This window comes from Silene latifolia, chromosome 10 (genome assembly GCF_048544455.1).
Source record: "Silene latifolia isolate original U9 population chromosome 10, ASM4854445v1, whole genome shotgun sequence".
Taxonomy (NCBI): Eukaryota; Viridiplantae; Streptophyta; class Magnoliopsida; order Caryophyllales; family Caryophyllaceae; genus Silene; species Silene latifolia.
Window position 1 is genome coordinate 3,893,575 of NC_133535.1, and position 14,508 is coordinate 3,908,082.

Below are 14,508 nucleotides of genomic sequence, written 5' to 3' on the forward strand. Positions count from 1 at the left end.
ATAACGGGCCAACAAGAATACTTCATCCCAAAATTACCGAAAGGATCAAATCCATCCGTACACAAGCCAAGTCGTACATTGCGGGGTTCCTTGGCAAAATCAGGATACATCTGATCAAATCGTTTCCATTCTTCCCCATCACTAGGATGACTCAACTTCCCCGGAGCACGTGGGTTTTCTTTGTGTCATCTCATTTGTTCGGCAATGTTTTTGGTGACATAGATTCTTTGAAGTCTTGGTGCGAAAGGAAAGTAAAACAATTGGTTACATGCTATTGGTTTCTTACTCTTTTTGGCCCTCTTACTATCGTTGCCTTTTTTCAACACCAAAATTGTATCTCCTTCACTTGTCTCATATCTATCCGCCCCACAATCTTTACATTTGTCAAGCAAAGCATCATCTTTCCAAAATAGCATACATCCTTCAGGACATGCATCAATCTTTTCATGCGGTAACTGAAGACCTTTAACTACTTTTTTGGTAGTATAGAAACTTCGGGTCATGATATTATCATCGGGGAAAGATTCCTCAAGGAACGAGGCAATGTCATCAACAGCAACAAATGGCATATTAAACTCACATTTCAAGGTAATTAGCCTAGAAGCGGCTTGTAACAATGTCATTCTGCTTCCTTCATACAAGGGTTTTTCTGAGACTTTTAACATGTCAATAAAGGCTTTTGCTTGTGGGTGTGGTGGTTGTTCTTCAGAAATGGTTGTATGGTCATCACTATTAAAAATAGTGGAATCCATAGCATCAACAACCATATCTCTATATGGGTTATAATCATTTTGTATTTGATGGGTGTGAGCTTGTTCATGAATTGGAGAATATGCTTCTCCATGTGAAATCCAATTGTAATAATTTGGCTTTAACCCGTTTATAATGAGATGTTCTTCTACTACAATGTCAAGCTGGTATTTCAGGTTTTTGCATTTGGCACAAGGACACCTAAGTTTTTTGTCTACCAAGTCATATTCATCTTGTTGTTTAGCAAATTCAATAAACTCGCTAACACCCTTTATAAATCTACCAGTAGGACGTCTTTTCTTATTGGAATGGTCTAATCTTCCTTCATACATCCATGAACGTTCCAATCTCTTCATTTTAATCTAAAGAAGACCCCACAATAATTTAAACATTTTTAAAAAATAACAATAATATTACATACAAAATTTAAACATTATACTCCACATTATACAATAAACATATGAAAACAATATATAAATATTGTCAATAAGTAATCCATTTTCGAATGGGGTCCTTATCACTCCAACCTAAACCCGTCAATTTACATTTTAAGTCACTAGCAAACACACTTGTAATTTATTAATGAGGAAAAAATTCGGCAGCAATTCCCTCCAGTTCTCCAAATACACATCTATGTAGAATAACTAATTACTCCACATATACATGTATTCGGAGAACATTAAAGGGATCGCCACCAAACTCATTCCTCATTAATAAATCACAAGTACGTGTTTACTACCTAAATGACTTGAAACGTACAAAGACAGTCCCAAAATGGGGGCTATTCAAGAATTACTCCTAATGAGTAATTCTTGAACGGGTACTAAGTCAACATCAAATAAAACAACAACACAATCAAGTACTAAATTAATTAAGTCAATCAATAGCACAATTCAACCACATAATAAAGGTTTCTATCCTAAAGTCCGTAACATAATTTGAACTAAAATTAGTAAATTTAAAAGGTAACTGGTAAGAGGAGGTTACCTAATCAAGTAAAAGCAAAAATGAAAAGAAAACAAGAAGCAACAGCTACCGCGGTGACAACCCTGAAAAGAGAAAAGAAAAACAAAAAAAACAAGGTTATTCAACCTCAATTCATCAATAACATGAATTATCAAACTAAATTTATCAAAATCAAGTCCTAAAGAAGGTTTCACTTAGCTAATAGCTAATTTCTCTTAATCCAAAAGACGGTTCCACTTAACTAATTCCATTAATGCAAAAGGCGGTTTCACTTAGCTTAATATTAATAATAATACGACGGTTTCACTTAACTTAGTAATAATAATAATAATAATAATAATAATAATAATAATAATAATAATAATAATAATAATAATAATAATAATAATAATAATAATAATAATAATAATAATTAAGACGGTTCCACTTAGCTTAATACTAATGATAATGAGACGGTTTCACTTAGCTACCAACACCAAACACCACCCCACGACCCACCCCAACCACGGCCGACCGCCGGCCGACCACCACCCACCACCCACCGAACCACCCCCACCCATAACCCTAAACCAAGACAAAAACCCCTTTAATCATTCCCTTTTAATTCAAACACAAATTAAACTAAATCTAACTACAAATTAAACTAAATCTAACTACAAATTAATCAAACATACTAACTACAAATAAATCTAACCAACTAACCACAAATTAATCAAACTAACTACAAATTAATTTAACAAATTAAACTAATTAAACTGAAATTAAACAAAAACAACTAACCTAATTAAAGAGGGTGGATGTGGCGGTGGAAATGGCGGTGGAAATGGCGGTGGAAGGGTGGTTGTGTGGTGTTGTTGGTTGGTTGTGTCGTCGTCGCCGCTGTTTCGCTCTCCCGTCCTTTTTTTTTTTTCGTAAAGAGTAAAGTATGAGAGAGGCTGGTTTCTATTAAAAAATTTGGCGACTGAAATTCATTTTGGCGACTGAATTTCAGTCGCCAAATTTGGCGACTACCTATATTTCAGTCGCCAAATTTAAAAACTCGGTCGCCAAATTGATTCCCTTTTTAAAAAAGACAGCCTGGTTTCTATTAAAAAAATTGGCGACTACCCGTTAATCAGTCGCCAAATTTAAAATCTCAGTCGCCAAGTTTGATTCCCTTTTTAAAAAAGACAGTCGCCAGATTGGCGACTGATTTCGGTCGCCAATTTGAAAAATCAGTCGCCAATTTGGCGACTAAATATATCAGTCGCCAAATTTCGATCGCCTATTTTAGTTTTTCTTGTAGTGACACCAAGTAACCGGCTACCTGTTTAGCAAGTAGCTTCCCTTTAATTTCCCTTACAAACCCACCCATAAACCACCATATCACCAAACTCAGCACATTACCAACATCCACCACAACCGTCTCCATCCACCCATAACCACCTACGCCCAACTCAACTGGCCACCTAATCCCAACTCACTACCATCACAACGACCGCCTCACAACCTCCCAAATACTAAATTAATATTTACCCCCAAATCGATTTGGGGATCTAGGGTTTCTGGAAAATGACATCAATTGAAACATGGGAGAAGAGGAGGCGACAGTGTTGGTGTACTCCGTAGTGATTTTGGCGGACTGAAAATTGATTGGGAAAAAAATTTTGATGTGACAATGTACACCATGAAGAGATGAGAGGAGAGTTATGGTAGCTTAGCTTTGGGGAATCAATATCCAGTACTCTTGTTCAGCTAAAAATCATTTTTCCTTGTTGCCTTATATTTTGCTTGTGAGGAGATCTAAAAACAAAGCTCTTTATTGTGTACCTTTTGGAGTTTTGGTGGTTATAGCCTGCTAATTCAGTACAAACATTTAATCATGGATTTTATTAGTGTTAATTGTAGAGAGAATGGTGGTTTTTTTGAGGTTGCTCACATGTGTGGTATCGGTCTGGATCAGATTGCTTTCCTCAAAAATCAGGGGAGAAGAGGCAAAACTGTTCCGATTTAATGGGGAGAAGATGGCGATGAAACGGTGGTGGCCACGGTGGTAAAAGGTGGTCGTAAATGGTGTAAATGGGAGAAAGATGAAGTTGAGAGGGAGATGAAGTGGTGGACTGGTGGGGATGGGATCTAATAATAAACTTTTGACCTGATTTTACAGGTTAAAAATGTCTCAAGTATGATACGAGAAGACAAGGTTAATAGTTTGGTTTATTGTGAGTTAAATTAAGGTTCGGAGTATTTTGAAAAGGTGACCGATAGTTTAGAGTATTAGTGTTAAATAACCCTATATTTTTTTAGTGTAATGTTTTAGTATATTTGCTCAAAAACTTTATACTAAAGCAGAACTCAAAAAATTTAAAATAAAACTCAAAAAATAAACAATAAGAGGTACTACCTCAAATGTATAGTCTATGAACTGGTTCGACCCCCAATAGATGCGTTTTCTGCTTCTTTTTTTGGACCTAGGCACAATAAAAAAAAGTTAGAGCAATAAAGACAAAAACAAGTCTTCTTAAATTGAAAAATGTGATTATTATAAAAAAAAAATTACATTCATTTGCGTATATTCTAAGAGATTGAATAAATGTCACAAAAATTTCGCTACCCCACATATTAAATTCTGGCTTTGCCACTTTCTCGAGTAGACCTGGTAAAATTGACTGATCCGACCCGAATCCAATCTGATATCCAAACTTCAGAGCCGAACATGACCCGACTTAGCATAACCCGACCTGAATTTTTATTGTTGCAAACTGATTATTATCCACAAATAACTTAATATTAGTTGACCCGAAATGACCTGAATTCGAAATGAGTCGATCCGAAATTGACCCAATCAGAACCCGATCCAATTGACCTATTTGACAGGTCTAGCCACGAGTAAATGTGGCAAACGTATTAACAGGGTAAGATAAGGTCGAATTAATTTAAGTCGGGTTAATTTTAGGGTACACATAAATTCACGGGGCAAATCAACCAATGAAATATGTTACCATTTTTATAATAAAACAAACAACAAGTGGGATGGAGGATCAAATATGTTACCACTTTTTAGCTTAGTTTGAGTAAACGAGTTCAAAAACTTAATAGTAAAAACTCATATTCTTTAAAATAAAACTCGAAAAGTTTATTATAAAACTTAGATTCTTTTTCTATTTTTTATTGGGATATACTACCTCCATTCAACCCCACAACACCATTTTGTTTTTTCACGTTTGTCAACGCGTGTTTTACGCGCTAAATATCGTTAGCTACATATTTATAAAAAATATAAAAGTTAGATATTTTTAATGGACTTGTAAAGACGAATCAAATAAGATCACACATGAATATATTTTCACTTATGTATTGAGAGAAAATTGAAATTGATGTTTAATTATGAATAGTGTTCAAAATAGATAATAGTAGTGAAGTTGAATGGAGGGAGTATATCCCAATAAAAAATAGAAAAAGAGAAGATAGTAACTTGTTGGGCAGGCAAACGTTCAAAGTCCATAAAATATACGGCGTATATACTTTATTCTTTTTATATATATAGTATTTTTTATAGATACACACTTCTCTTTAACCCTAGTGACGAGTATTTATTTATTTTCCTTAAAATTTGTTGGTTTACTCAATCGCAAACATGGGACGCGGCGGAAGATCATCCGGTATGGTATCACTCTCTTGCCCTTCGTTTTACGCCAAACTTATTTCGTCACAAATCATTAGGACGGAAGGAGTAAATAAATAAGTATACGGAATATAACTGTGTGCCATTATTTTATCGTTTCGTTAGAGTTATTGATTTTATGTTGCATTTATCGCGATCGATCTCAAATTATTGTAGAAGATGGTCTTATGATTTTATTTTCGCAAGACGGATTTATTTAGTCTTTTGCTATTCGATTAAATTGGTTGATAGTTCAATCAATATTTATTTTAAGCAAAGATAGACGAATGATTGAGACGGATATATTATTATTTCGATTTATGTGCGCGCCCTCACTTCTTCTTGGCAAACATTAATTTGAAAAGATTTGATCTTGATAATTATGGCTTAATCAATTATATTGTTCGGACTTGGTTAGAAATATCCGATATAAGTGCATGTTCAATTGTCAGATTCGTCTATTTTACAAGTATCCGATACTATCAAAATCATTGTTATTCCGTGTTTTCTAATTTTATGATCATGTTCAGGAAGTCGCAGCTACTCCTCTGCACCTGCTCGTAGGTCTGCCACTCCCAAACCAGGTTAGCACTGTCACACGTCTAGTCGCAATACTGTAACGCATCTTGTTGAAGCCATATTGATTGCTGTATTATTATTGCTTAGCTAATGTTGTTATATATCTGAGTATCTGACTACATCTTGTAACGCGTCTTGTTGAAGAATACAGGCCCCACCCTCTTTGATGTATTATTGCTTAGCTAGCTAATGTTGTTATATATCTAAGTATATGACTACATCTTATATCTGACTACATCTGGTAACGCGTCTTGTTGAAGAATTCAGGCCATCATATTTGCTGTATTATTGCTTAGCTAATGTTGGTATATATCCGAGTATCTGGCTACATCTTGTAAGTTGTAACGCGTCTTGTTGAACAATACAGGCCCGCCGTATTTGCTGTATTATTATTGCTTAGCTAATTTTGGTATATAACAACATAAGCGCGAATGTGCTATAATAGATAGACTGGCTTCGATTCAGTTTTACTTTAATCCGTAACATGATGGCTAATTGCGCCTGTTTCTTCTCGATCTGGCAGCGCGTTCATCTACTTCACAAGCGCAACAACCCAATGGACTAGCAGGGTTTGGTGCTGCAATTCTTGAAGGTGAGCACACAGATTCTGTTTTCTGAGTAACTGATACTCTGACAGTGGTACTTATGAGTGAGCAAATTTAGGCCCGGACAGAAAAAATGGACCGGATCGGACCATTTGGTCTGGACCAAACCCGGACCGAATTATTTTGGTCCGGTCCTCGGTCCTCATTTTTTCAAGCTTTGGTCTTCGGTCCGGTCTAAGACCGGTCGGTTAATTTATGTCCTTTTTAATGACACAAAATTAAAATATTATGAATCAAATTAATATTTTATCTTCAAAAGACATTATAAATTAGTATTGTCAATGGTTTTCATAAAAAGAGTCTCTAATTATTTAAATGCATTTTATTTAGCGGAACTAATATGTAATTATCGTATACGAAATAGTGGAAAAACTAATTTTAGGTCCATTTCGGTTCAAGACTGGACCGTACCAAATATTTCGGGTTCGGTCCGGTCCGGTCCAAGATCGAAAGTTTTAGGTCCGGTCTTTGGTCCACTAAACTCTTATTTTTTGTTCCAGTCCGGTTCGGTCCGATCTTGGACCGATTCTCAGCCCTACTTGTGAGTTACTCTCGTGACACGATTTTTTCGGGTTATGTGCAGGATTTGGTTGGCGTATGGGTTGGGACATTACAGAAAGAATGATCAGTTCAGTATTTGGACCTCGTAAGATCAATCATCAAATTGTAGGATCCGCTCCTCCTGAAGCTGAAGCTTATGATGCCTGTGCTGTTCACTCTAAAGCCTTTCAAGACGTAATTGCTCTTTCGACATTAAAGTTTTGTACTGTTTGTTTGAATGTGTTCCGCGGTGTGAGTCACTAATCAAGCTGCTATCTTATGTTGCAGTGTCTAAACAGCTGCGGAAGTGAGATCGGCAAGTGCCAATTCTACATGGATATGGTGTCTAATTGCCGACACAACTCCGGCTCAGCCATCAATGCCTAGCTTATAATTACAATGTTGAAGTAGTAGAGCTTTTCTTTGTGTTTTCTTGCATATGGAGCTTACTCTGAGTTAATTTTTGTTCGTAACGACTTCGAAATTTGAACCTCTATGAGGTGGTTAATAACTAGTTATGCCTTCAAAAACATTTTTATATGGAACTTGTTTCTATGCAACAGAGTACTAATCTTCTTTCTACTTTAGAATGGAAAATGGAGATGACTATGATGATCGGTAGTATCCAATCTCGATACCACATAAACCAGGTCATCTTCCCATATTGAAAAACCGAGCCTCTGAAAAAATTCTACGCTAAAGCCCTGTTCTTTTGGACTTAATTTCAGCTTATTTTAGTTCAGTTCAGCTCTATTCAGTTCAGCATGCATAGCTCCATGAAAAGCTAGCTGAAACCTGAAAGCTAAAGCCGAAGCCAAAGCAAATGCCAATTGCTCATGGATATGTTGTCTGAATGCCGCGACAAGTCCATCTCAGCAAACAATGCCTAACAAGTCGACATCATGTAACAACGTTCGGCTTACAAAAACAATATACTTCATCCATTTCACTTTTATTAACTCATTTCGACTACTCGCGAGTCGCGACAATACATTGTTCGTTTCACTACTCGTCCAGAATAATTAGTTCTTCTAAGAGAACGGACGCGTACCCGTTAATTAGCCTATACATACATTGTTATCAATCTACTCCTATGTGTAGCTAAATATCTCTATAACAACATCTAACTGTTACGGAAACTTTTCTTTTTACAAAAACAATAAAAACGGATCTTATTCTATAATTTACGTCACAAAAAGAATTTAACTTCATTTCGGACTGCTTGCAGGGCCTTCGAGTCGAATATAATCATACATTAGTCCTTGGAAAGGGCTAGCCCCCTTAGTTTGAGTCAGAAACATGGTGTTGCTACCCTTAACCAGAGTACTTCCTTTTACGTCGATATTAAAGAGCCAATATAATCCATGAATACCGTGCCTTGCTATCGAATTATCATTCCCTATTCTTCCTGATGTAAATATTGCAGGACTTGGCTTTGGTTGATTGAATCGTACCTATTTGATCATACATTTATTGAACACTTATTCGATCACACTATGTTGTGTGTTACAACCAGTGGTGGAGCCAGGATTTGTGTTCAGGGCGAAAAAGTTTCAGCAGGGGAGGACTTGTAAAAATTTTAACTAAAAAATTCGAAATTTCCAATATTCAGCGCTGGCAAGCGCCCTGGTAGCCTTCCTAGGTCCACCACTGATTGTACCATACAACGGTCTTATATAAAACGAGTCGATTCAAGTACAGAAAACAAAGATTTTGTACCTCTAAATCGGAATTGGTTGCGGATGCAAGTGCTAATCTTAACTTGTAGATTCCATTTGGTGCAACATCATCAAGTTGAAATTTGACTTGCCATGTAGTTCCATTATATCTTGCACCTATTTGCCTATAATCCAATAGTATAAATTTTCATATTATTGCCAAAACGGTAATATTCGTCTTAAATATAAAACAGGTCAAATACTATCTTATATAGGTAGCTGAGACAAGAGTTTGTCATTCTCTAGACATTCGATCTGTTTTTTGTCTCATCCATCTATTTGACCCGTTTATTGTTTAAGACTAGAGTTGGCCGTTATTTTAGGCAATTTGGCCCAGCCCGCTCTTGGCCCGGGTCCTAAAATTCAAGCTCGGCCCGCCCTTGGCCCGACATTTTAGTAAAAAAAATATACAGGTTTGCCAGCCCGGCCCGCCTTTCACCCATCACGGGCCTGGCCCGGGTGAAACATACTCCCAGCCCGGCCAAACCCGCACCCCCCCCCCCCCCTTGGTCGGTTCAGGCCTGACCAGAAGAGCCCGGCCCAAAGACAGCTTTATTTAAGACGGATATGTCCGTCTTAAACAAGAATTTGTAATTTTTTCAGGAAACGAATTAACCTGGTGACTTGAGCGTAGAACCAATCTTTCTTATAATCGCTTGTATGAACATCGTAAACCAGGTCATTCTTAGGATATAATTCGCCATATCGCTCCCATAATCCGTATTGTCTAAATCTACACATTCAAACAAATGATTCAGTACCAGTACCAGTACCACCTGGTATCGTCATCTTGTATTCCAGAATATTGTCGTAGTTATAATTGGTTATTGTACAAGTCGACTTACTTATCAGGATGGTTGACGTAAAGCTTGTTGACATACTTCGGATTAGGATCCGGAACATAAAATTCCTTAGCAGTACGATCCGGAATGCCTATTTCCCAAAGGGTTGGTCCGTCTCTTAGTGGCTCGAACACGAGCTCCCCCAAATCAACATTGCGGCCTATTTTTAAGCATAGCTCTCAACATTAGTTAACAACCAACCTAAACAAGTGACAATATCGTACTATTAAGGACAACTATGTATAATGTCAACAAAAAATTACCTACAGAGATGCTGACAGATGTTTTGTGTTTAAAATCGCCGATATAACCATCAACAAAACCGTGAACGTCATAGGTTCCAACTCGTACATAGTTAATCGTAAAGAATCCTTCCTCGTCCGTTCGTGTCCAAAATTGATATGTCTATAGAAGTACCCTTGAACTTTTTCGTTTTCTATGGTGTACCCCTCGTTTTTCGCAAAAAAACTTTGACCGACAATAATTCTCTATTATGAGTTTAGAAAACGGTAATTTTTTTTCCAAACCAATTATCTCGTCAAGGCCTTCAATTTGAAAAAAAAAATCACCGCTTTTTGAACTCTTAGCCGGTAGTTATGGTTGGTCAAACATTTTTTAACGAATAAACTTTGACCGACCATAATTCCCGACTACGAGTTGAGACATCGGTGAATTTTTTTTTCAAACGGAAGACCTCTTAAAGACGGTCAATTTGGAAAAAAAGTTTATCGTATTCTGAACTTGTAGCCAAGAGTTATTGACGGTCAAAGTTTTTTTGCATAAAAAGAGGGGTATATCATAGAAAATGAAAAAGTTGAGGGGTACACGAGAGAATATCCCATTAATATTTAGATGGAAAATTAGTCGAGTTCCATGAAATCTAATTGAATACTTGGACAAAACAGCAAGTCTCATTTCAGACGGGTTTTATCCGTCTTAAGTTAAAACGGATAAATTGGGACAATTTATGGTAAAAAAGTGAATATTTTCTGATAAAAAGTTACCATCAGCCGTTAATAGAATGTGAAATAGTGACATTTTTCTCGTCTTAAGTTAAGACCGTCTGAAATGAGATTTTGAGCTTGCTTATTACCTTGCAATCTCTTTGCCAAGATCCAGCTTCTCCAACTGGGCCTAGTCCAATGAATGCATTTTTGGCGGGTACTTTTGTATTGGTGACATATCTAAAACATTCATAATGTTTGTAAATATGAGACAAGACGGTAACACGGTTTTACACAATAATTATTGAATTGTAAATAAATACTTTCGAAAGCTAAATTCATGTCAAAAGAGAACTTACTTATCATGGACAAAAAATCTACCAGTGACATTAACTCGTTCGTTTGCCTTCGGAAAATCTTCTGATGCCGGAAAGCTATAAGGCCATTTTTGAACTTCCGCTAACATCTTAAGCAAAATGGAAGAAAACTCGAAATCACAAAATTAAAAAGATAATGAGTTAAACCAAAACAATTTACAAGATTAGTTGGTCTTCCTTAAGACAATCATATCCGTCTTAAGGATAAAACGGGTCTAATACTACCCATATAGTTAGACGAGACAAGGTTCTTGCCATTCCCGAGACATTCTGTTTTTTTACCCATCTATCTAATTGACCCGTTTAATGATCATGTATATATAAGGATGCATTGTTTCAAGGTAATACTCCATAGTCTCAATCATTTGTTTACCTTTTTTTATTCTTTGTGACGGGAATTTTGATTAAAGGTAAACAAATGATTGGAACAGATGGATACAATTATTATACATATGTACGTACGTACCCTTTGTTTAGCATCCTCCCAAAGCAACTTAAAATCTGGACCTTTGGTTTGATTATTCATGTACATGAAAATAGGACCATAGATATGATTCCATGGTTCTCCTTGTTGAAATTTAGGTATAAGCTCTTCTCCTGAGTAGTGAGCACTCACAAACATCTATACATATAATGATGAGATTAAGTTAAATAAAGCACGGTTATTCAACCAATAAGACTGTTGTACAACGGCCTCATAACTCATGCACCTGATTTATTGCTATCATTAAATGAGGTGCATAAACTATAACAGAAACTCGCAGTCTTATTACAAGAGACCAAGTGTATATTAAGTTGGTTGAAGGAGCAAAGTAGAGAGGAAACATACAGCAAGGGTGGACGGCCCGACATGGGAAGTAAGGAACTGTTTGTTTGGACCACCAGAACGGAACTCAAAGCTCGGAGTAATCTGCCAGAATCCGCTAGGCGGGTCTTTACAAATCCATCCATGTACCCTTATGTCTTGGCTTTCCTTCGAGTATTGGTATTTGTCATCCACCTATATAGGATACATTTCATGTTATGCACTTCGTTTAACAATAGACGATATACTGATGCAGATGTCAACTGGCTTAGTTGGTAAAGTCATGAGGGCTGGTACTCATGATCTGGGTTCAAACCCCGTCAGCATCAAAAAAGTATTGCACAAGACTACAACTCAAAAACGAACCTCTCCTTTGAGTTTGGGATCAAGGGGATTGATCATAATAACAGCTTCGGGATATTCGAGCTCTTGAACTCTGGGTTTCATACGGTCCTCTGGTACCGGCATTTCCCTTTGTCGATTATCTGCTACCACCATGTACTTAAACCTGCCCATTCGACCCATATTTTTTACTTGCTTATTCGTTTTAAATATGATTTGAGTAAATATCATTAGCAATTTACTTACATTTGTCTTTGAAGCTTAAAAGCAAGCCTAGCATTTGGCATGCCAAATTGATCCCATCCCCCTCTTTCGAATATACCATAGGCATATATTCCCGATACTCCTTGAAGCATGACGTACCTATTTAATCGTATCACCAAAAAAACCATAATCGATATTAAGCTAGGACGTTCGAGTTAAGGTTAGTTTGAAAATATACATGAAAGACAGAGTATGTAAGTTCATACACCTTTGATCGATTTCCATTGGGGCGGCCTTTTTAGCATCGGTAGATGGATTATATGGCAACTTAAATGACAATTCAATTTGGTCCGGTCTATCCAAAATTACTCGAAACTCTTTAGCTACAATCCTGTCGAACACAATTTCAAGTAGTCAAGAAACAGCCTCTCTGTATTGCTAAAACAAGGATACGACACTCTTGGCTCCCAATTTTATTTGAGAATCGAAGTAGCGTAATACAATACCTTTGAAAATTTCCCTTAGTTCCTTTGGTACCCGGTGGAGCCCAAACGACATCCCAATAACTGCAAATGTAATCATCAAGTCAAAAATGTGATTGTAGTTAATAGAATGGTAGAATGAAGAAAAGAAGAACATACATACCCTCTATCGTCTTCAGGATTGACCGTGTCCAAAATGTTATCGATGCCATTGTAGTTAATCCCAGTTACGAATCCATCTGGGTTGGCTATCGTAACTGCAAGCAATCCATTACTCAAAATTACCTGCACCGGCCATATCCCGTTTCATATCAATTTTAAATCAATGTGGAGTACCATCTCAACCAAAAGTCTAAGCTGATTGTCGAGGTCCATCAATGGTTTGAACTGACAAATCAATCAAAAGCTTAAACTGATGGCTGTAAAGACGAGAACTAATCAAATGGTTAGTTAAAGGTAAGATATAAACTCACAAACTTGTCTTGGATATCAAGTTTAACAGGTGGAAATGACTCTTTCGGAGGTGAGGGTGGAAGTTTAGGTTCTACGGTCATTGGCTTTGCTCGCGGCTCTTGTGGCAATGGTGGTACCGCTTGTGGCTCTGGCAATGCCTTATCTTGTGTAGTTGGTGGTAGTGACTCTTTTGGTTGTGGCTCTGGCAATGCCTTATCTTGTGGAGTTGGTGGTAGTGACTCTTTTGGAAGCGAGCGTACTCCTTGTGGCTCTGGCAAAGCCTTATCTTGTGGCATTGGTGGTAATGACTCTTTCGGAAGGGAAGATACAGGCGCATTTTCTGTAGCGTCTGGCTTTCCTCCCGGTACTTGTGGAGCTATTGTCGGAGGTAAAACTGCTTGTTGATTGTCTACACCCGGTGACTCAACTACTTCCTTTCCTAGAGCTGATTCTGTAGAAGCTTGAGGTACAAACTCTTTCGGCGATGATGATGGTGGCTGTTTTTCAGCGGGTAGGTCAGCCGCTGGCTTATCTGCTGCTGCTTGAGGAGACGCTGCTTGAGGAGCTGCGGCTGGTGCCCCCTTTACTTTGCGCGTTGATGGTGGTGGAGTTTCACTGCCCAATTTTACGTATCTTAGAGCAACTCCAAGGCTAAACCCAAATTTAATTACTTGAAATTAATACGTAAAATTACGAGCTAAACTAAACTAAATTACAATGTTCATCGATACTAAGCTAATACTCAACTAATTCGTATCGCCCTATAAGGTCACATTTAATTATTTCTCACGTTTAAATAACTCTAAGTTCGATTAAAGTTTAGGTTACAATAACGTTATCTGAATTATTCTTAGGTACAACCAGTATACCACGACACTGTATCATCTTGTACCCTTCCAATTAGAAACATTTCTTTTCAATTAGGTTATACTCGTATTTTGTTATTTCATTTTTCAAGGGTACGACAACCTAATATCCCGAACGTTGTGTCGTAGATGGATTAAGCTTAAGAAGTCTTACCCATTAGAGAATAATTTGGAATCACAAGCTGCATTTGTAGAAACACCTTTAATTTCATTGCAAGACACCATGAAAGGATAAGTCTTTGTCTTAAAAGGACCATGAACAAACTTAAGATTTCCACTTAACACCAAATCAAGCTTCATATCCTCCTTATTCACAAGTTTTTTCGATATTTCAACCTCGCCACGAGTGGTAACCTTCAACGTCGACACTCCCTTAGAATTAAGGGCAACAT

General features: G+C 37.1%; 2 protein-coding genes across 2 annotated transcripts; one reads left to right on the forward strand and one right to left on the reverse strand.

The window, feature by feature from the left end:
* Window positions 1-5,248: 5,248 nt before the first annotated feature.
* Window positions 5,249-7,663, forward strand: LOC141607033 (uncharacterized). Its single transcript, XM_074426408.1, has 5 exons — window positions 5,249-5,357; window positions 5,890-5,943; window positions 6,462-6,530; window positions 7,127-7,278; window positions 7,372-7,663. Exons 1-5 carry the CDS (start codon window positions 5,333-5,335, stop codon window positions 7,468-7,470), a joined length of 399 nt encoding a protein of 132 aa, XP_074282509.1. The 5' UTR covers window positions 5,249-5,332; the 3' UTR covers window positions 7,471-7,663.
* A 354-nt stretch (window positions 7,664-8,017) lies between these two features.
* LOC141604752 (uncharacterized) lies at window positions 8,018-13,859 on the reverse strand. Its single transcript, XM_074423238.1, has 15 exons — window positions 13,271-13,859; window positions 12,961-13,082; window positions 12,822-12,881; window positions 12,584-12,706; window positions 12,358-12,474; window positions 12,136-12,277; window positions 11,794-11,964; window positions 11,431-11,586; window positions 10,947-11,053; window positions 10,737-10,827; window positions 9,907-10,048; window positions 9,647-9,803; window positions 9,418-9,534; window positions 8,803-8,926; window positions 8,018-8,537 (listed from the first exon to the last, which is right to left on the reverse strand). The coding sequence occupies exons 1-15, from the start codon at window positions 13,544-13,546 to the stop codon at window positions 8,292-8,294; spliced, it is 2,151 nt and encodes a 716-aa protein (XP_074279339.1). The 5' UTR covers window positions 13,547-13,859; the 3' UTR covers window positions 8,018-8,291.
* Between the last annotated feature and the right edge of the window lie 649 nt (window positions 13,860-14,508).

What these genes read in the sequence shown, in the direction of transcription:
- LOC141607033 (XM_074426408.1), top strand. Translation starts at nt 5,333, where the DNA reads ATGGGACGCGGCGGAAGATCATCCG. An exon ending in ACGCGGCGGAAGATCATCCG is followed by an intron (nt 5,358 to 5,889) that starts GTATGGTATCAC and finishes GATCATGTTCAG; the next exon opens with GAAGTCGCAGCTACTCCTCT. An exon ending in TGGTGCTGCAATTCTTGAAG is followed by an intron (nt 6,531 to 7,126) that starts GTGAGCACACAG and finishes GGTTATGTGCAG; the next exon opens with GATTTGGTTGGCGTATGGGT.
- LOC141604752 (XM_074423238.1), bottom strand. Translation starts at nt 13,546, where the DNA reads ATGCCACAAGATAAGGCTTTGCCAGAGCCACAAGGAGTACGCTCGCTT. An exon ending in TTGATATCCAAGACAAGTTT is followed by an intron (nt 13,083 to 13,270) that starts GTGAGTTTATAT and finishes TGGCCGGTGCAG; the next exon opens with GTAATTTTGAGTAATGGATT. An exon ending in ATCCCAAACTCAAAGGAGAG is followed by an intron (nt 11,965 to 12,135) that starts GTTCGTTTTTGA and finishes TATCCTATATAG; the next exon opens with GTGGATGACAAATACCAATA.